The sequence below is a fragment of the Neolamprologus brichardi genome, chromosome 18 (genome assembly GCF_056152115.1).
Source record: "Neolamprologus brichardi isolate AB-2024 chromosome 18, ASM5615211v1, whole genome shotgun sequence".
NCBI lineage: Eukaryota > Metazoa > Chordata > Actinopteri > Cichliformes > Cichlidae > Neolamprologus > Neolamprologus brichardi.
Genome location: NC_142121.1, coordinates 1283370 through 1308302, shown reverse-complemented (window position 1 = coordinate 1308302; position 24933 = coordinate 1283370). Strand labels below are relative to the sequence as shown.

Here is a 24933-nt window from a genome sequence, read left to right as displayed (position 1 = left end):
TGTTCAAGTACTCCGAGGTAACGAAATGACAGAAAAGGAAAAGGTGACAAATCTCAGAGCATCCGTGACTCTGATGAAGGCTAACACGCCTAACCTGCCATTATAAACACATATTTCCTTAAACGTGCAAACATGGCCGTTCGTAGCTTCTGTCAGGAATCAAACTCCGTGTTTTATAGTGTAAATTCCACTAAACTGGGGCTGAGCTCCTTTAAAACATTTTTTGGGAGCTCTGGAAACTTCCCGGGCTCGTCCTCAGGGCTGGGAGGGGGTTACAGTTGTTGTGAAGGTGGGGGGGGGACGCCTCAGCTCACAGCACGCTCCAATTAAATTTCCTCCCATGACATCACCGCATTCTTCTCCAGGGAAACGAACAATGGCCGCTTTGACTTTTGGACGTGTGGGCACCGCCGAGCTTCAAACTCGCGCTGACGAGTCCGGGCAGCAGGTACCGGGCAGGAGAAAGGTCAAAGGTCGCACTGAGCGCGCTCTCTCTATTTACATCCACTCCAGTAATCTGATTATTGTCAGCTCAGGCGTGAACGCAGCGGGCTGAGGACCACTGCAGACTTTCAGTGTTTAGAAACCAACACGTGAAAATGTTTTAAAAGCCGAATTCAGCCGAAGAGCCTAAAACATGAAGTGAGATCATCATGAGTGGGTTTAAACACAGCTGCTCTCGCTGCGGGGGAAGCGTCACCAAATCAGCTGATTTTAAAAGGGAGTTTGGTGCCTTTAAGAGGGTAAAGCTGCCATTCCAGGGCTGCAGGGTTGTAAAAAAGGATTTAAAGTGATAACAAACAAGATGAGGCAACGGGACACAAAGAGGACCAAACTTTGTTACGAACCAGACGATTAATCAATGACCAAAATCAGCTGATCGATCGGCGATCGCTGCCAGAAACGTGTTTCAAGTGAAGCGTGTTTCACATTTACGTACAAAGGTGAACTTTGACCCGGTCTCTGACTGAACAATGGAACTAAACGAACTTTCTTTAAAGACTAAACCCTGTCGAGAGCTGCGAGGATCCTCCACCAAGCGTGCTCGTCTCCCAGCAGGTGCCGGGGTCAGAGGTCAGCGGGCTGAAGCCTCTCACATAAAAAGCACCATCAAATTGGACTGGACGTCTGTGAAAGGCTGCTGGGGATGACGCAGGAGGAGCAACGCGAGGAATGCAGCGGAGTTTAACCCTTTACGCCCCGCGGCGTTCCACGCTGGGTCCTCGTCTCCAAGGATACGTGACAGATACGAGAATCGGGTCACTGACTGCGGCGGCGACATGTGCAGCGCAGTTACACATTAATGTCCCGGTTAATCTCCAACCTGCTGCTGCCTTAAAGGAACAAACCTCACACAGTTCCAGACTTCATTCACTATTTGCTGAATTTATCTTTATTCATAGATTTGTGTTTGCTTGGTTTGAGACGCTGTGACCTCTTCCTGCCTCCACGCACACGCTCGTACGTCCAAGTAGAAACAGCTGACTCGCATTAAAGGTTTCCTGAAAATGACAGAAGACAGAGCGCTGTACAGATGTGTGATAAGTGTTATCTCTAAACGTGCAGAGAGTCAGAGGGGAGCCGGAGACGAGCCGCTATCAGCTTCATCTGTTTGATAAACAACCGCTGGCTGAGCGAGCGCTCCGATTGGCTGTGAGGAGATTAAAGGGGCAGGCTGGATGTCGAGGTGAGAATGCAGAGGTGTGTGTGTGTGTGTGTGTGTGTGTGTGTGTGTGTGTGTGTGTGTGTGTGTGTGTGAGATAACGAGGCTCCAACATAAACTGAGCCGAGCGTCTCGCTGTGACATCAGCACAGGTCACGATGGTCACGAGCAGGCAGAGAAACCGTGACCTTCCTGTGGTAGTTTCACAGCTGATCATGTGACCGAGCAGTGAGATTAAAGCTGTTCTTTATAATAAAAATGAAAGTCTCCGTTCTGAGCAGCACGGCGACGCTCACACGCTCCCCGGACGCTCCACAGCGTGCGTCGAGATGTTTCACTCTTTCTAACACGAGTAAGAGAATAACTGTAACATTTGTAACAGTGAGTGACTCTGATCCAATAATCAAATCCAGGAAACGTTCCTCCTGCCTCGTCTGAATCAGCCGATTGTGAAACAAACAGATTTTTATGAGCTGTGAAGTAACTCAGGTCATCTTGGAGCTTTTCAGGGCTGAAAACACTGAAGCTGGAAACTGCAGTCACACCAGTTTTACACCCACACTCTCCTCGTCTTTCTCTGAGCTGCAGCCCGACACAGAGCAGCAGAGGCCTGGACGTTTCTAATGGAGAACACATCGAGTGCATTGTGGGTAAACTGTGAAAGCTCGTGTCGGCGTAGACTTAGAGCAGATGAAAAGTCTCCTTTGAGCCACATTTGGAAACCAGGCTGACCTTCTAGCTGTGAGACGCAGCTGCAGAATGACACGAACAAAGTCTGCAAAGGTCAGGATGGAAGGACAGGCTCCTCCCACATGTGTGTGTGTGTGCCTGTTTATACATCTTTGTGGGGACCAAAAGAGACAAAAGAGACTCAGACTGGTTTTAGTGTTACAGTTACTCTAAACACAACCATCTCCGAAGGGTTAGGGTGGGCGGCTCGGAGAAGCATGGATGGATGTCCTCACTAAGATATCAAACCGAGAGTGTGTGTGTGTGTGTCTCAGAGGGGGGATTTCCAATTAAGTGTTTGAGGGGGAGGGCAGCAGGAAGGGAGTGAAGGTGGGAGGCAATGATTGTTTTTAATGGCTGAGAAGAAGCCCTGTCATCATTCAGCGAGCGCTGTAACGCGCTCTTAATGTGAAAAGACTCAAAATGACTGATGAGCACAAGTTTGATCCAGTTTTCTCTCATGAGTTCAGCTTGTCTGAAGAACAGATCAGTTTTCCTCCTTCAGATGTCTTACAGAGTAGAGCTGATATATGCTTCCTTCATTTCAGGCGATAACGATATATATCACGATATCAGCCAAATAACTATATTTTTAAGATTTAAATGTGCCGTTGCTCACAAGTAAAATGTGAAATAATCAGCAGCTTGTTTTGATTTAAATATTTATTTCCCATAATAAGTTCAACAGGGCAGATGTTCTTAACATGAGGCTTCAGTTTAGGCAAAATAAAGGCAAATATTACAAACTACACAAAAGTAGCCGCTAAAGCGTTTACGTTTCAAAACAGAACAAAACAGACTAAACTGTCACTAGTCCACTTAGAAACAAAATATTGATTCTAAAAATAAATCTTAATTTTACAGAAGCAGAGACAAAATTGACGAACTTATTTAATATTGCTGTCTGAGAAATGTTTATGTCCAGGGAGTTGGTAACGAGGATCCAGTACCTTCATTAGCTGCTTGAATCCTTCATTGCTGTGTTTATTGGTAGCACGTCTTTAGCAAGACAGTAAGCTACGGCATTCGTTATGTTGCTATGTCTCTTAGCTTTTTTGTCATACGGTAAGACGCTGGAGAAAGCATCATCGGTTTTCTCTTCGGTAACCTTCGCTCACGCTCTCGGTAGATTTTTCTCTAGTCAGCACACTCATTTCCTCGGTTACCCGGCCACACGGCGGCTGCTTCCCAAACAAATACACACGTGCGGCTCGGCACTTGTGCTCACAGGTCACGTGACGTGGTTCGGCTCTACTTAATTTGGATTGGCTGTTCTTTTTTTATAAGAGAGGAAGAGAGAGAGAGGTCTATTGCAACAGTTTCATTTTTCTATCGAGAAAAAGTTATTTCGCAACACACGTCGTTATCGTTCTATCGCCCAGCTCTATGATGTAGTAAAAAGTGAGTTTTAAAATCTGAATTTAATCCTTAAAAGTTAAAAGTTCAGCATCAAACACTCATTTGTCTCGTATTTCTTCTTTAAATGTGTAAAAACGATGTTTGAACAGGAACTATCAGCTCATCAGGACGTCGTGAGAAAATCCCTCCACACCTTCAGCCTTTTCTTCTTTACGAGCTCGGCCCCCCCTCCCCGAGAGCCAGAAATAACCAGCAGATTCCCATCAGTGAAGAAGCTGTGATCTAATCAGACCCCTCCCCCTCCACCACCTCCACCACCTCCACCTCCCAACAGGAGGGTGTTTGGTGAGGATTTAGCAGCAGGACCACCAAAGAAGCGGGCGCCCCGCCCGGAGGTGTCACCACACCGGGACGTCAGGAACAAACAGCAGCGGCCCTCATTACCACGTCCCACCCCCAACACCACCAACAAGCCTGACAAAGAGTTCACAGCTGCAGGAGGCCAAACCTGACGTCAGAGTTTGGTGCCAAACACGGGGAGAGGATTAAAACCTGACGGGGTCCCGGGTATTTAACCTTCGTGAGGTCATCGCCTTGCAGGTGATCCTGATCGTCCAATCCCACCGTCACGAGTGGTCAGGGTGGAAAGAGTCGACTCTGAGGAAGCCTTTCAGATGAGAAGAACCAAAACTCAACCATGACCTGAGAGCAGAGAGCCTGCAGAAACAAGCCACACCCACACACCCACTGAGAGAGACTGTGCTGATGTCAGATTAAGATAAAGAAGGATTATTTTGAACTTTATTCATGCAAAGCTGCTTCAGGAGAGCTCGGGAGGAAAAATCACAGAGCTGGAAATGAGCAGATCAGATCGGCTAACGAAGCATCAAAGATTCTTCTGTTGGTGTAATAAACAAAGAGAAACAGACTCGCTCTCTGCGTGTAGCCGAGCACCAAACGCCACTTTAAGCCAGGAAACGCAGCGAGACGCTGAACATGGAGACCATCGTGTGTTTAATCTAGTTTTAATAATCCTCTGAAGACGTGACGTCACTGAGCTTCACTTTGAACCAGAGAAAATAAAACTGGATGTGAGAAGACTTCAGTTTCCACACAGCTGGCGCCTCTTCACCGAAGCGTTTTATTTTTATTGATGCGCCAGTCTCGCTTTGCCAAACGCCGCCTCGCTCCTGTCAGGTTTATGGTGTCAGAGGAGAGCAGCTGGACGCGAAGCTCAAACACTCCAACGCTCGTCCGTGAGACTGATCGAGAACATCGTGTTCTGTCAGGAGAGCACAGGGAGAGAAACATCTGGAAATGTGCTGCAGCTCTTCTTCAAATAAAAACCCACATCAGTCGAGACGTAAACAAGCGGAACAATGAGCGAATGAGCTCAGAGCGCCCGAGGACGCTCGGCTACTATCTGCTCATCTGAACAAAGGAGGGATTATTAAAAAAACTCATATCCTGCTGATTGTTGAGAGATCGTCTCTGAGAGCTGATCAAAGATTACATTAAGCTTCAGCTCTGCCTGCGCAAACACCGAGCCTGGAAACAAAACCCGGCCCGCTGTTTACAGAAGACGCCGCCGAGGCCTCAGCGGGGACGCGTCAGAACAACACCACCGCGGTCCTCAGACGCCCAGCAGCTGCACGGAAACGCGAGCCAGAGCGCCGGCGTCACAACCAGGGCGTGAACGCACCACGTCTGAACCGTCCGCCTCGTTACTCACAAATACACGTGCTGCTGTGACGACGAGGGTTCACTGAAAATAAGAATAAATGTATTTTTAAAGAGTTTGCGTGACGCAGCGATAATCAGCCGCCATCAGTAGTAGAGGTGGGAATCCCCATACATCCCACGATACGATATTATTGCACTTTTTAAAAAATATTTTGCGATATTCAGATTCTGTACATAAAGGTAAACTTTATCAATATTCATTTTCTCTAATATCAAAGTCTCACACTCAGTCTTTCTCTCATTTCAGTTTGATTGTTGACAAACTGAACGGTTTGTATTACAGTCTAGTCCAACTTAACTGAATCAACCATCTGGTACAATTATAGCTATTCTGAACTATGCAGTTTATGAAAACTATGCAGCCCCTTCAGCAACTGAAGAATTTTTTTTTTTTTTTAATTTATTTTTTTTCGCAAATCATGGTCACAATACTTAATGAAAATGTTGCCATTATACACAAAAAAAACAAAACAAAACAAACAAACAAACAAACAAACAAAAAAAAAAAAAAAAAGAAAGAAACCCCCCCTCCCTCCCCACCCAAGGCTCATGTAAAGAGAAACAGAACAAAACAGACAAAAAATGTATGTCACACATCTGGAAAATACGTTTTTATATAGTCAATAAATGGGTTCCAAGTCGCAGAGAATTTTTGTTGTGATGAGAGAGCATGTATGTAGAGAGCAAGTTTTTCCAGTGGTAAAAAGAAAAGCACCTCCTTTAACCATTGTATGTATGACGGAGTCTTATCAGACTTCCAATGGAATAGAATGAGTCTATGGGCAAGCAATGTAGCAAATGCTATGGCATCTTCCTGAAATTTACTAATTTTGTATTGAGGTGGCATAACTCCAAAAATGCCAATGCGGAAATCAAGCACTAAGTTCTGCGCACTGATATGAGATAATGCTTTAAATATATTTCCCCAGTAATTATCCAGGTTCGGACAAGACCACATCATGTGACCCTCATTTGCTGGATTATGTCCACACCAGCAACTGAAGAATTTGAAAATAAATTAAAACAAAATATAATTTTACATTAAATAAAAAAGTTTTAAACTTAATTAAAATAAAACATGTCTTAAATTAAAATAAGTAAACTGTCATGTTTATTGCTGCCAAAGAAAAGTGAAACACATTTGGACAGTGAAGGAATGTCAGGATTCTTGCTCAGAAAAAGGATCAACATGCTCTGAAGTCAGAGCACAAAAACCTTTTTGTAACAAAGTATCGATTTCTGCTGTCCCTGTATCCATACATTATTAGCAAACAAAATATCACCATGCTACACAGTATCCATTTTTCCCCACCCCTAATCAGTAAACTGTGCAAAATGTTCAGATGGAGGAAACGCAGAATTTAAACAGTTTAAATGAGTTTTAATGTTTGACTCTGTAATGTTATAAATGTTATCTTCAGCTGTGAGTGAAGATGAGACGCTGTAATCTAATCCGAGGAGATTACGGGTCCGCGTGGTCACACCGAGGACGCCGAGGAGAAGATGACCAACTGCGTGCAATTCAATTCAATTTTATTTATATAGCGCCAAATCACAACAAGAGTCGCCTCAAGGCGCTTCATACATACAGAGAAAAACCCAACAATCATATGACCCCCTATGAACAAGCACTTTGGCGACAGTGGGAAGGAAAAACTCCCTTTTAACAGGAAGAAACCTCCAGCAGAACCAGGCTCAGGGAGGGGCGGGGCCATCTGCTGTGATTGGTTGGGGTGTGCACAGCTCGGGCTCACGTCAACATCCTGCGATATTAAATCACACTGATTGTTTTTTTGTGTTGGAATCATTTAAATCCACTTTTCACTTTTGGCCACGCCCACTGGCGACAGAGGTTTCCCATCAGCTGCCGGTCGCGTTGTAACCCGGAGTTCCACAGACCTGACGTTTCCACAGCCGGGGTTCGAGCTGGAGGGGCGAGGGACCGCCTCTCCATCAGCCGTGTGATTACCCCACTCGAGTGGAAGAAACGCGAACAAACAGCCCACGATCACGTTTCCCGGGACACAGCTCGCGTGTTTACCCTCAACCTGCTTTGATAACGTCTTACTCTCCCTCTATCTGCCCCCCTCCTCCCAGGCAGCAGGGCTAAAATTACCCTGCGTGCATCTGCTTGTCCCTGTAATGCATCTCTACTCGTTCACAGACTCCACGCCGTCTATAATAAGAGAAACCCCCCCTCCCCCGGCCTCTGGGCTCCCTGCTCTCCCTGAGGCGCTGAATCACTTCCTGCAAAGCAAATCTCAGGCTAAGTCCACACTAATGTGGTTTCATTAGAAAACGCATGGTTTCGGCCTCCCGTCCACGCTGAGACGCCGTTCCCCCCCCCCCCCCCCCCCGAGGACAAACGCTCTCAAAAATGCATACGGAGCTGTCCCGCCGCAGCGTGGACACAGCGCAGACTTTCTAAAACGATTAAAACCAATTAAACAAAGATAGCAGCGGCATTAACAGCAGTCGTTTTGATTACTCTCATTTTTAACAGCCCTAAAAAGATTCAGGCTGTGCGTGCTGCAGAGCTTCCCTGCAAACTCTTTAATTCTCACTCTCTTTGCGCAGGACTGGAACGTAAGCGTTTGGGCCGCTTCAATGTGCACGCACGACTCTGTGAAAACGACTGAAAACACTAGTGTGGACGTAGCCCCACCGGGCCCCCGGCCCATCCTCCCCCCGCTGCTTTAACAAACTCCGGCTCAGTTTCCTCCGAGGTCACGAGCCGCTTCCCTCAGAACCTTTTCCCATCCTGTGAATTCCCACAGCAGCTCCTCTTCCCACAGGAGGAAGAGCTTTAAGTCAGTTTACAGTCAGGTCAAAGTGTTCTGACAGGACTGGGAGTTCTAACTGTGTAACCAGACCAGAGTCCATGCAAGAAAAGCCCGATTTAAAGAGGTCGGCGACGCAAAGTTTCACATCAGCATCAAAACGACGACTGAAGGCTTTTCAGAGGTTTGGTGCACCTGCGTGTGCGTGCGTGTGTGTGTGTGCGTGCGTGTGTGTGTGTGTGTCTGTGTGTGCGTGTGTGTGTGTGTGTGTGTGTGTCTTGAAAAGAGACGTTATGATGCGGCTGAGGGGAAAGTTAAAGGCCACAGACGATGAACGGTTTGATGAACCTGCCAGAATCAGTGGAAACGAGGAAAACTTGCACTCCTGAGAAAATCTGCACATTTTTATTTCTTCTGCAGGAACGAAGGGTTACGGAGCAGCTAGCTGCTGCTAAGCTAATGCATCGATTCACTGATGTGCATAAAGTTGAAGCAGCTCTGTGCAAGCAGAGGTTTTGAAGCATTCGGGTTCGTGTTAACGACCCAATCTTTGGGGAGTGGACTCCCAGGGACTTCAGCCCAAGGTCGGAGCAGAAAACCCAACAGCTCTCAGACTCTGCAGGCCTCAGTGAACAGGTCAAAGGTCAAAGACTTCAGGAACAGTGTGCTTCAGGCAGACGAAGCCAAAGTAGAGATGCTCATCCATCAGGCACATCAGCACGAACAGCTGAGACCAGCTGTCAGCGCGGTGCAGCAGCCATCTTCATCCACAGACTCAGAGCTGAAGCTCAACACAAACCTTTCTATCACATGATAAACAAGTCTTTTCACATTTCTCACCTTTATTGATGACAAGAGATTTCAGCACAAAATATCTGAAACTTCTGGCATACTTCACATTTTAGGACGAGTGAGGATGGCAGATTTTCCCCCAGATTGGAGGCCTTCACGCTCAGGTGAACACATGATGACAAAGATAGAAGAAGAAGATGGAAGAAGAGAGGAGAGAAGATCCCGATTCCCCTCGTGTGTCTGCGCTAATGCTTTAATGCTTTACAGAAACACGATAAGCGAGCAGACATCTTCCCTTCTCTCAGCCTCCGCTCTGAACCCGCTCGCTTTATCTGATCTCGCTTTGTTTAGTCTGAGCCAACATGAGCGCGTTTATTCCCATCTCTAATCTGACGGCGGGAAGAAAGGCGGAAACTTCACGTGATGGGAGATAACGGAAGTTAAAGGACCAAAGAGGTGATCTGTGACATCCTGAGGTTTCAGGGGAGCAGATGAAACTAAACTAAAGTTTCACAAAGTCACGGTGCATTCAATGACACGTCTGGAATCACCAGTCATGCAGCGGAAAACGTCGACTCCATGAACTAACAGACGAGAGAAACAATGGGAGATTAAACCTGCTTCAGACGCAGGAACGATCGCTGCAGTAATAAATCAGCTGCTGCTCGTTTTTATGTTCCCGTGCAGTGAAACAGGTAAATCTGCAGCGCCTATAAACTCTCATCAGCTCGTCTCCGGTGGAAAGTATCCGACGTGAAGCTGTAATTACAGCTCTGACTTCCTGCGCGAGCCTGGCGTCACGGCGGAGGTTTGATCCAGATGTGAGTTTAATAACAGCCTGTCGCAGCTTCCACAGTTGAGGAGGTGACGGGAAGAATAAATGCACCGACGAGCTCGTACACGACTCGCCTCAGACGGCGTCGCACACCGACCATCGTTCAGGTCACAGACTGTACACGAAGATGGCAGCTACGCGCTATCAAGGCCCCGCCTCCTGAACACATCCCTTTCAATTCATGCAGAGGGTCAAAACAATCGACATGAAGGGAGAACAGCGCTGCACTTCGGCCCTAAAAGCACTTAAATCTCACTCGACGTGCATTTCAGGAGACGCTGACGGTCTGATGGCGTTTCAGCCCGCGCCAAAGCCAGCTCAAACCTGATTGGTCGGCAGAATTCTGGGCTGAAATGTTTCCTGTCCTTCAGCGTCTCAGACTCACTTCTTTAACTATAGAGACATGTGAGGAATCAAAACAAACCCCCACAGTCTGAAACTTAAAGCACATCAATCGAACAAACTGAGAACAAAAAGGAAAAGAATTTGTTTGTGACGCACGGCCGCCTCAGTGTTCGGGACAGGACTGGACTCGCGCTGCTACAGAAGTCCCGCAGTGACCCTGAACGCACCGCAGGCCTTTTAATTAGCACACAGCAACAAGAATGTGGCGTTTGTACTTTAAAGTGAAGCGCGATGAGTGAACAAACAGCAGGAGAAGAAAAGGACGGCGTTTGTTGTGGGGGGAGGATGGAGGGAGTGGGGGGGGGGGGTAAATAAAGACGCTTCAGCAGCTGGAAACAGGCCCGGAAATTTCAGCTTTTCAGGATTAAGACATCGAGACTCACTGTGGGGAAGTAATGAGTGAATTCTCGAGCAACTCAAAGCAAACGTGGCTGATTCTTGTACGCTGGAGTTGCTGCTCACAGTCACGGCCTGCAGGACTACAGGAGGGATCAGCAGTGCCGGTGAGCGAGAATCCTCAGGATCCTCTGACGGCCAACGCCAACCTGAGGCGACGGCAGGAGCAGATCGACCGCGGAGACAAGAGAGAAGAAGCCACAAAAAAGCAGACGGAGCAGAAATCACAGCAAAACACCCGGAGGGAGGAAGAGGCTGATGGAAAAGCTGCAGGCTGGATCGTATAGAAATTCCCTCTGTGGGAAGCACTAAACTTTGGAATATCTGAAGTCTGAATCTCAGGCCCTGGAGCTGAAGGTGGATGTTTGTTGGTGGGAGGTGTGAAGCGTTCTCACAAATAGTTCAGTCTGTTTGTTTCACCTTCATTAGACCCCCCCCCCACCACCCCCCCACCACAGGGCCCAGTTTCTTGTTCTGCACCAACATTTCCTTTCAACCATTCACACGACAGTTTCACAGCTCGCTGAGCTCAGCGGCCGACTCGCCCTCTGCGTTGCATGCAAACAGATTTCAGGTGTTCACAGAAACTGTTTCAGAGAAAAGTTACAGACGAATGAGCCAATCAGGAGAGACCACGGGCTCAGAGTCCGTCCCACACCGTCTCTGAGGGCTAAACATCCAAACATCATCATCATCATCATATCTGTGAAACCAAAACGACCTCAGCTGAGGCGAGTCCGATCGAGCGGCTGCAGGTTTTTATTAAAATATTGATATCTGGGGTCAGTGTGTCGATAAACGCAGCATAAACCAAGTTTGTGTCACAGGCGGCTGAGACGCCGGCCCCTCCCCCAACACTGCTGCCTCCACGTTAAAGAAAGCAGAGCGGAGGTTTGTGGGTTTGGAGGAGGCCTCCTGCCTCTGATCTCCTGATAGGATTCATCCCGTCTTTGATGGAGGGGGTGGGAGCTCATCCCAGACTGTTTAGGTCTGAGGAAGAGTCTGAATTCCTGAGATGACTGACAGTTGAAGGTGACGCTGCCGAGGAAGAGGAGGAACTGCGGTTTCTTAATGCGATCTGAGGCAGCAGCCGGCTCGAGGTGACTCATGTCAGGCAGACGCCGCCTCGGGCTCCAGACTTTGATTAATCCGTCCGGAGTCGTCGGAGCAGCTGCTCAGCAGGCGCTTTGCTGTTAATGAACGCACAAGAAAACACGGCGAAGGACGGCGGCACGGACCCGAGTGTCAGCCAGTGCTTCCTGTCACACAGCCAGCCCACTTTGACCTTTAAACTGTGGAGACGTAGAAATGGCGTGAATGAGGCTTTCAGACACACGGAGGGTCAAGCTGCGAAGGAAGGAAAACTCCTCCATGTTTGTCCCGACCAATGAAACGCTGCAGGTGAATGTGCGGCGGTCACACACGTGGATATGACATCACACCACGTCCGAACATCACGGAGCAGAAACTCGCGTCACTGCGTCCTTCTGTTCTGTTATAGACGGACGCAGAATTCAAATATTCAGGTATTTGTTTCAAACTATGGACAAACACAGCTGACCCACCTCTCAGAGGTCAGAGGTCACCAATAATCCTGTGGATGCTCACATTGATTTTTCTCACACTGAAGCTTTTCTTTTGTCTCGTATGAGCAACATGAATCTGGACACACACCAGTCGGCAGGCGGTCGCTGCGTGGATGTGACGCCCTGCACAGAAGAAGCGGCGTCACCGGCCAATGGGAAGAGAAGCCGTTTGACTGAGAGCACCAACTGTGTCGCTACACCGCCCCGGCTGGAAATCACATCCAGAATAATAAACACAGCTGACAGCGAGCTGTGACTTCAACGCTGCAACTGTTGCTTTCAGAATAATAAAACTCCTCCGAACAGAAACTGCGAGGAGGCGATCACATGATTACAGCCTGAGGTTTGAAACCACGTCCCATAAAAACCTGATTAAAGACACTTTCAGTGTGGACGTCTCTCAGCTGCTCTCCCCTCTGAGGGGAAATGTTTTCCCGTCTTATCTGCAGCAGACGAGTCACCTTGACTTTCAGCCGAGACGTCGGCGCTTCGGCTTTAAGCTCCAAGGTTACGAGATATCAGATGGGCCCTAAACGCCTCGCGTTTCAACCTCGCAGACTCGCTTCCTTTTTGACCGCCGTCTCTGCAGATTATTTATCCTCTAAAGTTTCAAACTGACCTGGATGACCTGGATTAATCCATCTGACAGAAACTGCAGTTCCTGTGTCGTCCACCAGAGGCTCCAGCGGCGCGTCGGGGGCCACAGACTCCAACTTTAAACGTGTTCACAGCTGTAGATGAGACAACTCTATGAAACCCATCTGTTTAAACAGGATCAGGGCTTCAAGTTTGGATTCTTAGGGGTGTGGCCTGTTTGACTGACAGGTAAATGGTGACACAGGCGGCTGTAGCTGCTAGCTGTCTGCTAGCTGCAGCGTGTTTGTGCTGTTGGAGCATTTTTAACAGACGAGAACAAGTCTGAGCTCTGCAACTTCTCATGTAACTGTGAAAACTAAACATGAACATGTTTAACACAAAGGATGGTAAAGTTCTGCTGTTGAAGGTCTTCAAACGACCATCTCTGCAGTCCAACCAGACTCCATGGAGAAAAACACTCGTTTTAGCTGAAACAGTTGAGCCTGAGAGGCTCGCAGCAGAAACATCAACCCAATAGAGGCACCTGCAGCTTCCACGCCACGTGAAGGCTTCAGGCTGTTATTCAAACAGGAAGAGGTAAAAACAGCAGACGGCTGAACTGCGCTTCACCGCTGACCTCGTCCACAGCAGATCAAGCTTCGCTTCAAAGATCCAAACTCTCCAACTCTGGAGGCTTTGGGATTAAGTTAAAGAAAGCGAGCTTCCTTTAAGACGAGCGGCCTGAGCGTCACATGCAAACAGCTGGCCTCGCTCTGACCGTCTGGGGAGGGGTCCGTTACTCGCTTCAGCACCCGAGCGTCTCTTTGAAGTCTGAACGTGGACGCCGAACATCAGTGAATTCATCAAAAGATGAAAAACTCGGGAATCTTCAGAAGCAGGAAGATTTAAACTTAACCTGTGACTCTGAAGAAACACCTGACGGGGTTTAAACGCCTCAGGCCGCCGTCTGCCACGAGACCGGCGGACCCGAGGAACCAGAGGGGAAATTTAAAGGTAGGGGAGGGTTAAGGGTGGCTTTGGGCTGGAGGTCTCTCTCATCAGCTGCAACGAGCCAGCAGCCATCGTCCAGCTGTGCAGCGCTCGTAATTGCTCCGCAGTTTCCCACGCTGCGCTCATTCCTGAGACACCAAACAATGCCCCCCCCCCCCTCGCTCAGCCCCAGCCTGGTATAATTTGCAACAGCTGGACACTCGAGAGGAAGAAAAACGTCTTTTGATGGCATGTTGGGAAACAGGGTTTTCCCACAGTGCACTGCTCTCTGACTCACAGCGAACAGACGCCTCACACATCAGCTGCTGTGGAGCGATCATCATCATCGTCATCGTCATGTTCAGCCGAGGATCATCAGATCCAAAACGCAGCCAACTCCCAACATCTGGATGTTTGGCAATGTGAAAGTTACAATCTGAGCTGGGGTGGTTCGGCATCCTGGGTGAGGCGACTCACGTCCAGGAATCGGACCCGGGAGACACTGGACAGATTTTATCTCTCGGCTGGTTTGGACTGCCTCAGCGCCCCCTCAGAGGAGCTGGAGGAGGCCGGGGAGGTCTGCATATCTGCTGCTCCCACAACCCCGAAAACGTCAGAACAGATGAGTCATTATGAATCGAACAAACTGCATTTATTGAACTAAAAGTTGTTTTTTAGGGGGGAAAAAAAAGAATTTAGTTGGCACACGTGCTTTTATTTTGACAGGATTCTTTATACCCTTCCTGTGTCTGACTTCCTGGCCTCCTCACCTGCTCTGGGCACCGCGACACACCTTCCACACTTATGGCCAATCGCAGCCATCGTGGACCGCGTCGCCGCGACGCACAAATCCATTTTTCTCCTGAAGTGCCCGACAGGTGACGGCACGCGGTTTCAGAGGGTCGATAAACGAGACCTACACTGAAACTTTCACTCCAACAGTGCTGCTCATCTCGCCATGGCAACCACCAATCTCTGCCACCACAATAACCACAGAAGAAGAAGCGACAGCGAGTGACACCAAAAGCTAACCGACACTTGAAACCTCAGACATTCAGTAAATGTTGGATTAGTTTCAGCTAGAAGGAAGTTTCTGATGTGGAGGTGGGCTTGGGGGGGGCACATTAATATTCAGCTCTTCACAGCAGAGGAATGTGGAGGGTTTGGAGGAGGAGCCTTCGTGTACGTTAGGTCAGCGTGTACTGATGACCTAACGTACGTGATAAAGTTCGTTTAATCAAAACACGAAGAACTGAAGCGTTTCTCCCACGAATCTCTTCTCTGACCAGACTTCATTCATTTTTTTGTTAATTCTACATCAAACATTTGCCGTCAGCCTGTCCTGTGAAGTCCTCGTGCTGCTGAATGCAGATAAATGAGGGGCCCCCCTGCATCCATCTGCACGCTGTGTTCCTCTTTGTGGGTCTTTCATGTCGCCCTCATCGAGTCGGGACATGTCGTTTTCCCGCCGCAGACGCACTGCAGCACATCAAAGAGTCCCCACACACACACACACACACACGCACACACACACACACACACACGCACACGCACACGCACACACACACGGCGGGTTTCCTGAGATTAAGCTGCAGCTTTATCATCCGCACACTTTAAACTCATTCGCAGGTTCAGAGATGAAACACGAGCGAGCTGCGATCCTACGGCGAGCACTTTGTGCCAAAATTACGCTCGGAGAACGTTTGCGTCTTCGCCGCCTGCGTTACAGCGCGAGCTGATTTCTAACCCTCGGCTCAGATTTCACTTTTGCACAAATTGAACCTCATTAACCTGTGAAACACTCGATGAATCAGCGCCTGACGTCAGTCACTCGCTCTTTAAAAGCTTCGGTAAGATTAGAGTCGATGTTCCTGCAGACGTTCATCTGTAATCATGACTGGATTGGTCAGACGTTACCTTTAACATCACGCTCCATAAAGTGAAGCATCACACCTGCTCTCAGCATGAACATGAAGGACCTGACTCTGTGCTGCAGCCACAGCTGAAGTAAAGCCTCGCACTCACGCTGAGCAGAGACGACTCAGACTTCGTCTGAGGCTCCTGTGAGAAATGATCGTGTTTATGAGATCAGATCAGCAGGAAATGACCTCTTCACTCTGCGTTCAGGAAACTCAACGAGCTGTTCAACCATCAACAAACAGCCACGCGATCACTTCCTGAAAGATTAAAACCTGAGAACCGCAGAGCGTCCTGAGGTTCAGGCGGGACCGTGTCCTTGATGCAGCGCCGCGTGAACCAGCTGCACGACTGCTGAGGGCCTCTCGAGCAGAGGCCTGACCAGCTGCTGATGGTGTAGGTGGAGACGGGACTCTGTGGAAGGTGCTGGAAGAAGATGTGTGTCGAACTCCAGGCCTCGAGGGCCGGAGTCCTGTAGCGTTCAGATGTGTCCTTGATCCATCAGCTGATTTGAATCTCCAAATGACCTCAACATGTCCTGAAGGTCTCCAGAGGCCTGATGATGACCCAGGGTGAGATCTAAAACCTGCAGGACGCCGGTCCTCGAGGTTAACAGACGTGCACGCCGGTGCGTTCGTGGACTCATGCGTCCGTCAACCAGCAGCACGCCGACCTTCACAACTTCTTCGAGACTCCTCAGCAACAACCTGGAGGCTCAGCTGTGGCGCTCAGGTGCTGCCTGCTTTCTTTACATGGATCCCTGGACTGCACAGATCTGTGCCACGATGACTTCACACACCTGAAAGCAGCAGAGCTCTGATCACGCAGCGCCGCGGGCTGAGAGGCGGCGTGTAATTAAGGCAGCAGCACCTGAGGCCACAGAGAGCCCAGCTCAGCAACGGCATGACCGAAGCCCTCAGGAATGTGGAGCACTGTTAAAAACAGAGGAGGCCTCAGGCGGCAGAAATAGACAGGTATTTTTAAAAGGCCGAGTCAGGGAGACGGAGACGACTTCCAGCAGAGACACAGATCATCCTGACACATCTCACAACAAACCCGAACCTTTCACTTCACATTCAGACGCACCGCAGCGACAGGAGGCAGCTGGGAGCGTTCTCCTGCACTCACAGTCGGCGCATACTTCCTGTCATATCAGGAAAAATGCTCTTCAGGGTTAAACAGTCCCTTCATGTCTCCACCAAACTGCATAGAAAATTAGACTAATTTAAACTTTTTCATCTAGCTTGAAAATATGCCAACATGAAGCACGCAGACTGAAGGAGGCTGAAGAAACGCAGCGATATGACTGATGAGCTCATGAGCTCAGCTACAGTTTATTTACTTCCTCCTGTTTAAACAGGGAGGATGAATATTCCCGGGGGAGCAGGAGATGCGGCTGAAAGAGGTCAAAATAGACCCTGAGCATGTCTGAGAATCATGAACACCAACAACTGAGTCCAGTGCTGGTGGTGCGTTCAGAGGCGGCTGGGATACCGAGCTGCCAACTCAAACCATGAGCGAGCAAATGGCACAGACGTGATGGAGACCCAGCACGAGCTCCACCTGCTTTCAGTCAGGTCAGAAAATAGCTGCGACCCCCCCAAACACACACACACACACACACACACACACACACACACACACACACACACTACTACATCTCTGATTCCAGCGCCATCTTAAAAAATAGAACTCAAGTAAATACAAGTAGAATGTCATCTCTGACCCTGTTTGACGTCATACTACCAGAAAACAGTCACCTCTCCTGTTGAAGAAAGTCTCACCAGACTCCATAGAAAAATCCACAGATTTAAATGTTCTCTGTTTCCACCTCTCACAGCTGTTCGGCGCGCTGCACTTAGACCAGAAGCGCCAAGTTTATGGTGTAATTCTATTAAACAGAGGGTGATTTGATGTGTTGACTGAGGCCGAATAAAAGAGAGGAACCCGCAGATGTGTGTTTGCGTCGTTTCGTGCGGCAGTTTTAACAGAAAAGAAAGAAACCCGAAATTTACATGTTTAGGGGGGTTCGGCTCAGCGGAGAGGAACGTGCAGGGGGTCAGACTGAGTAGAAAGTATGAGTACACGGTGGTCACGTATGCCTCTCTTGTTTCTGACTGTTTGAAGCCATATCAGGTAATCAATCTCCTCCAGAGTTTCGCAACTTCTTTATTTCCCAGCCAAACTCCATAGAAAATTACACTACTTTAACTTTTCCATCCAGTTTGCTTCCACCGCAGATTTTCATCTGCTTTGGAATGTGAGGACGTGCATTCAATTCGTGAAACAAACACTTCTGCAAACACACAGAGCTCACTGAGCTGCCCTCGGACCTAAAGCGCAGAAACTCGCAACACTAAATATGGGATTCCGTGTAAGACGGTGCGGTTTGAGTGTTTTGGCTGTAAGCCGAATGAAAGACTGACTCATCCAGATGCGTAAACATTTGTGTCTGTGTTGGTTTGTGCAGCTGTTTTCAGCGGGGAGGAAAGGAAAGCTTAAATGTGGAGTTTCTTAAAGGAGGTTCGGAGTGGAGGTGAGCGCGCGAGGTGTTCGGGGTCTTACCGAGGTGCAGGGTGAGGTTGATGGAGTTCGGGTACTGAATCCCCGCCAGCATGGTCTGGCTCTGCCACCAGGTAGTGTCCTGCTGGTTGTTGTAGTCGGTCAGGTACGCGGCGCCGTGGTGGTTCCGCGGGTCCCGGGCGTCGCAGATGTGGCACGACTTGGTGACCCCGGTGGCGCCGGTCTGCACGCAGTACTCCTCGGGCGGAGAGCCGCAGGTGTTGGTGGCCACCACCGTCACGTTGAAGGCAGCGTTGACGAACTCGGGCATGCAGCGCTGCGGCCGGTCCCGCTCGTCCGAGCACTCGTCCATGGCAGCGCGCACGCACAGCGCCGCCGCCCAGCTCAGAGCCACCAGAGCCCGGATCACACTCGGCATTTTTCCTGCCCCCTCCGTCCTCCCTCGCGATCAGAAGACTGCGCGCGGCTCCCTCGCGAACTCTCCTTCAACTTTTCAGAGTTTGCAGAAACTCCCCGGTTACCGACATGAACCGTCTCCGGGCAGCGACTGAAGCGTAGGGCGGGTGTCTCCGTCCCGGCCGCCTCCGCAGCTCGTGTCCGGCTGTGCTGTGTACTGTGTGGGGGTGTGCGGGTCTGCGCTCGGCCTCAGCTCTTTGTGTCCGCCGCCGCCATGCAACAAACTCCAGCAGGAAAAGACGAGAGTCCAGACTACACCCAGTGCGCTACTGCGCAGCTCCGAGGCGCAGAGGACCCTCCGCCACTTCCGTCACAAATCTGCAGAAAAATCCTGGGAAATCACAGCGCGAGCCACTTTTTCACCTGCACACGTCCCGCAGGTGTGCAAAGAGCCAGAAAAGGCGGTGGACATTAAATCATTTCAGTATTTACAATAAAAACGCGCTTATGTGACCCAAAGAGCAACTTTGAAGCGTAAGAACAGAGTAAAGAGTTAAATATTCAGGTCAAACACGAGTCTGACGAACAGCAGATCACCTGATCTCTCTTCTTCATCTTAACAATTTCACTTATTCATCAACACGGGCGGACATTAAGTCTGTGTGTCCTGGCGTGGGTGGGTGTGAGGGGGAGTTGGGCCTTCTCTAAACATTCCCAGTTGTTTTCCGGTGAAGGTGAGATTTTATTATTATTTTTAATAGAAGGAACATCTTCACTTATTTAAAGACAAGAACACAGACGTCAGACACCAGAGATCCAGACTTTATTTGTGTAAGCTGAGCTCGACAAAGCCTAAAGCCCACTCAGAGAGAAGTTAATCCAGACTTTCTGCTTCAGGCTCTGAGCGAGCTCCAATTTGACTCTTCTGCATGTTTCTGGATGTTTGAGGTGATGTCTAACGCAGTCACAGTCATCACCACAGAAACAGAGAGCTTCTCCCAGCTGCTGTGGCACATTTTTACAGCAGACCCTCTCAGGGACCTGCGCCCCGTCCGTGTCTCAGACGGGACCTTTTGCACATTTAGTTCACGTGTTCAGCACATCCACGTCTAAAGGAAAACCACCAAACCTTAAACTGCGACTTGTATCAGTGGAGTTGGTGCAGCAAGACTGGCGCTCTGAGATTAGAGCAACTTTGAGATTTGCGTTAAATCCTCAGAAAAATGTACAGAGTCTGGTTTGTGGGGTTTTCTCTGAGGCGCCTTCAGACTCTCTTGACTTGAAAATGTAAATTTCTTTCTTGAGCTTCTCCTACAGAGAATCCACGACAGCAGCTCTGCAGGACTCGCCTGTTTTCACTCACAGCACTTTCAAAATGATCATTAACTGAGTAAAACACAGAGGACACAGATAAACATCAGCCCACAGACAGGTAGTCACAAAGATGAAAATAAACAGTACAATCAGTGGACATTATACACAGTGTAAAAGGTTTAAATGTAAATTAAAAATGTGAAGAATATAAAATACGTAGATCAGCAAAAGGCTTGTTTAAACAAAAGTTTTTAACTGCTTTTTCAAAGAATCCACAGAGTCAACCAAACGTAGCTGTGATGGTCAACTGTTCCACAGCCGTGGTGCCACAGACTGAAAGGCTCTGCCCACTTTGGTCTTCAGTCGTGTTCGAGGAACAACCAACAGACTCTGCGTCTGCGCGGAGACGACGGGCAGCGGTGTACTTTGTAAGAAGCTTGGATAAATAATTTAGTGCTCTGTATGTTAAAACAAGAATTTTAAAACAAATTCTAGAATCTGTTGGGAGCCAATGTAAAGAATATAAGACGGGAGCTAGAACGAGTTCGTAGGCTGGCTGCTGCGTTACCTGGAGGCGAGACAGAGATGATTGAAGCTGGTGAACGGGGAATTACAGGAATCTAAACGCGATGACACAAACGCATGAATGAGTTTTTCCAGTTCAGCTGAAGAGACCATAAGTCGTACAACACACAGCGCTGTGTTTAACTGCAGTCTGTGGTGTCAAAATCATTTGTGGATTATTATACATAAAAAATGTACTGGAATTTTCTGAAAGTTTCATCCTGGATTTTTTAAACTATCCCGGGATGAATATTTTCTAATTAACATTTTTATTGGTGGTCCTAGGGATGCAACAATACCAGTTTTTTCAAACCGATACGATACCGATACTTGGATCTGAGTACTTGCCGGTACAGAGTACAAAAACCGATACTTCTATCACACACATATCGCAGCTCGAGTATGCTGAGAAGACGGTGCAATCCCATGTTTTCCACGACCAGCATTGGCTGGTCATCCAGAGCGATAAAATGAGTCGAGCCTCTGTTATTTTAACTGCCCGTGGATTTTCTCTTGACATTTTTCATCGCTTTTCCAAAACCTGAGTTAAAGTTGGCTGTTCCACACTGCTGACATTTTGTTTAGCCTAGCTACAGCAGCCTCCAGTTTCTCTTTTTTATCTGGAGCTGCCAGTCTCACTCGCCTAACCCTGTGCCTGTTTAGCGCGGGATGTCCCCCTAGTGGCCAATCTAAAGAACTACAACAGAAATGACAAGCCACCCTCTGATTAATGAAATAAGTTGGTATCGGTTAACTTTTACGAGTATGAGTACACACACATTTTACAGTATCGGCCCCGATACCCGATACCAGTATCGGTATCGGGTATCGCCCCAATACCAGTATCGGTATCGGTGCATCCCTAGGTGGTCCTGATATGACGTCATAGTGCCAGTAAATTCATAAATAAAGCAGAACAAATGAAAATATATATACAGGTGAAATAAACTGACTAAAGACAAATATATAAATTATTTGCCAAAAATAAACTCACTGGCCACTTTATTAGGCACACCTGCTTTTCACTGCAGATATCTAATCAGCCAATCACGTGGCAGCTCAGTGCATTTAGGCACGTAGAGACCTTCTGAAGCACAAACCGAGCATCTGGATGGGAAGACAAATCTGCAGCAGCTGCGTGATGATGTCATGATTACGTCATATCAACATGGACCAGAATCAGAGGAATGTTTGCAGCTCCACGTTGAGTCAGAGCCGTGAAGACTTAGAGCAGCTCTGAAGGTAAACGAGGTCCAATCAGGCAACAGCAAGGTGGCGTTAGTAAACCGTCCGTGAGTGAACAAATTTATTTATACATTTAATTCTAATCAGCATTTATTTTACCTCAACACCTGTCCATCCAACGCTATGCCACCCCCCTCCTTCACCGCCAGAACATGCCACACCTTAAAGCTAGCCCTAACGCTGTCGTTCCCAGTTTGAGAAGTGTGGAGAGAAGGCTCCAGAAAGATCCAGAACGAGTTAAGATCTATAATGAGGAGATAGAGAAGTTGGTCCAGGCCGGTTCGGTGGTTAAGGCGTCCCCCTCTGAGGTTGCTCAAGCAGATGAGTCATGGTACATCCTTCACCACCTTGTTAGCCACAATGGCAAAGATCGCCTTGTGGTTACCTGTTCGTTCCAGTTCCAAGGCCAAGCCCTCAACGAACATCTTCTGCCTGGGCCTACCTGAGCGCCTCGCTCCTTGATGTCCTCCTTCGCTTTCGAGAGCATGCCGTAGCCCTTAGTGGTGACATTAAAGGTATGTTCCACCAGATTTGCCTTCTTCCCGAGGATCGTTCCCTCCTGCGGTTTGTGTGGCGGAATCTGCACCCCGAGGAACCGGTGGACGTTTATGAATGGCAGGTCCTCCCCTTTGGTACAACCTGCAGCCCATGCTGTGCAACCTTCGCTCTGCAGCGCCACGCCAGGGACCCCACGGAAGGAGATGATCCGCTACGTCACTCTGTGGGACAGTGCTTCTATGTTGATAACCTTCTCCAGAGTGTGCCGACCCCTGAAGAAGCCCGGGACCTAGTGGACAGGCTAAGAGCCCTCCTGTCTTCTGCTGGATTTGTCCTTCGCCAGTGGGCCAGTAATGAACCCAGCACCATTGGCCACCTACCTGAAGACCTCAGGTAGGTGGCCAATGGTGCTGACACCACCCGAGCCAAGATGCTGGTGAGGCGCCTTTGGGATCAACAGAGGGGATGACCCGCAGCTTCCGCCAGAACTACTCCAGCAGTGGAAAACCTGGGAAGAGGAGTTGCCGTTCCTTGCACAAGTCCTGCTTCCTCGCCCTTATCTCCCAAAGCACATCACGGAGTCAGTTAGTGAGAGAGAGATTCACATATTCTGTGATGCGTCAGAGCAGGCTTATGGCGCAGTGGCCTACTTGAGAACTCTGACAGGTGATGGCAGCTCACATCTGGCCTTCCTGATGGCTTGCTCCCGTGTTGCCCCTAAACGCATTCTCTCCATGCCTAGACTCGAGCTGTGTGGTGCCCTCTCCGGAGCTCATCTCTCCCGTCTCCTTAGAAATGAGCTCACTCTGGACATAAAGAGAATAGTGCTGTGGTCTGACTCCACAACTGTACTCACCTGGTTGAGGTCCGAGTCATGCCACTTCAAGGTCTTCGTCGGTACCCGCGTGGCTGAGATCCACGAAGTAACTCACTCGCACACCTGGCGTTATGTGGATTCAGCCCAGAACCCCGCGGATGATATAACCCGTGGGAAGTCCCTTCCAGAGCTGACCAGACCCAACAGATGGAGTCAAGGGCCTCCTTTCCTGCTCCTAGGTCCAGAACAGTGGCCTCCAGAGCCAAGTGGCACCCTGGCTGAGCCTCCAGGCCCATCTGAGCTCCGTAAAGAGACCTTTTGTGGAGTTTCTACCACCTTTGACCCCGCCACCTCGAACTTCAGCAAATATGACACCTGGACACAGCTGCTGGAAGCTGCTATTACGCAGTTGCATGGGGCGGTGGAACTTCATCGGCTTATGACTATATTCGAGCAGAGATGCACGTCCTGAGAGAAGCTCAACAGGAGAGCTTCCCTGAGGAGTATCGCCTCCTTAAGCAGGGGAAATCTATCAGTCGCAGCAGTCGTCTCCTTGCACTATAACCTGAGTTCGACCACGAGAATGAGGTCATCCGTGTAGGTGGACGTCTTAGCCGCTCTGAAGATCTCGCCTTTACCAGCTCCCATCCTTTAGTTTTGGATCCGACACATCCAGTCACCCGCCTGTTCATCCAGGACGTCGACAGTCGCCTGCGTCATCCAGGGCCAGAGAGGGTCTTCGCGGAGATTCGGCGCACTCATTGGATCCTGAGAGGTCGGGAAGCAGTTAGGCGTTTTCAAAGGACCTGTCTTGAGTGCCGCAGATGGAGAGCCCGACCAACTGTTCCCAAGATGGTTGACCTGCCAGTTGCGCGCCTCCGCCTTTACAAACCTGCCTTTTATTCGACAGGCATGGACTGTTTTGGACCCTTTGAGGTCAAAATCGGGTGCCGTGTGGAGAAGAGGTGGGGCATCATCTTTAAGTGCCTAACTATCAGAGCGGTCCACCTTGATGTCCTAACCTCCATCGATACAGATGCCTTCCTAATGGCACTTCGACGTTTCATTGCCAGGAGAGGAACCCCAGCTGAGCTGTACTCAGACCAAGGGACCAACTTCCGTGGGGGAGAAAGGGAACTCCAAGCAGCTTTTGCAGCCATGACCTCTGACCTGCAGAAGCTCCTGGCTCCCCAGAAGATTGTCTTCCACTTCAATCCACCAGCGGCTCCTCATTTCGGGGGAGTGTGGGAGCGGGAGATTAGGTCTGTCAAGACGGCACTCTACACTACAGTAGGATCCCAACCGCTTCCAGAAGAGGTCCTCCGCACAGTCCTTGTGGAGGTGGAGGCCATCTTGAACTCCAAACCACTAGGTTATGTCCCGTCTGACATCAGTGATCCTGATCCAGTGACCCCCCAACTGCTTTCTGATGGGGCGGCCTGACGGAGCACTTCCTCAAGTGGCTTACCCCAAAGAAGAGCTCCTGAGTCGCCGGAGGTGGAAACACTCCCAGGTGCTGGCTGACCACTTGTGGTCTCGATTCATCCGGCTGTACCTTCCAAGCCTTCAGCTTCAGCAGAAATGGCGGTCATCCCCCGCAGATGTCACAGAAGGTTCGGTGGTGATGATCGTAGATCCTCAGCTGCCTCGCGCTTCCTGGCTCGTGGGTTGCATCTCCAAAGTCCACCCCAGTCCCGACGGGCACATCAGGTCTGCTGACATCAAGGTGAAGGAGAAATTTTCTTAGGGTGGCATCAGGGTGGCAAAGAAATCAAATGGGGTGGCAAAATCGAAGCCCTTTTTTC

The 24933-nt window shown here is 49.2% G+C and overlaps 1 protein-coding gene across 1 annotated transcript in view; it reads right to left on the bottom strand.

The window, feature by feature from the left end:
• The window catches only part of lamc1 (laminin, gamma 1), a 52050-nt gene extending 33063 nt beyond the window's left edge, over window positions 1-18987 (bottom strand). The window contains exon 1 of the mRNA XM_087831835.1: window positions 18337-18987. Coding sequence (XP_087687961.1) covers window positions 18337-18712 — 376 coding nt within the window. The 5' untranslated portion in view covers window positions 18713-18987. The remainder of the gene's footprint in view (window positions 1-18336) is intronic.
• Between the last annotated feature and the right edge of the window lie 5946 nt (window positions 18988-24933).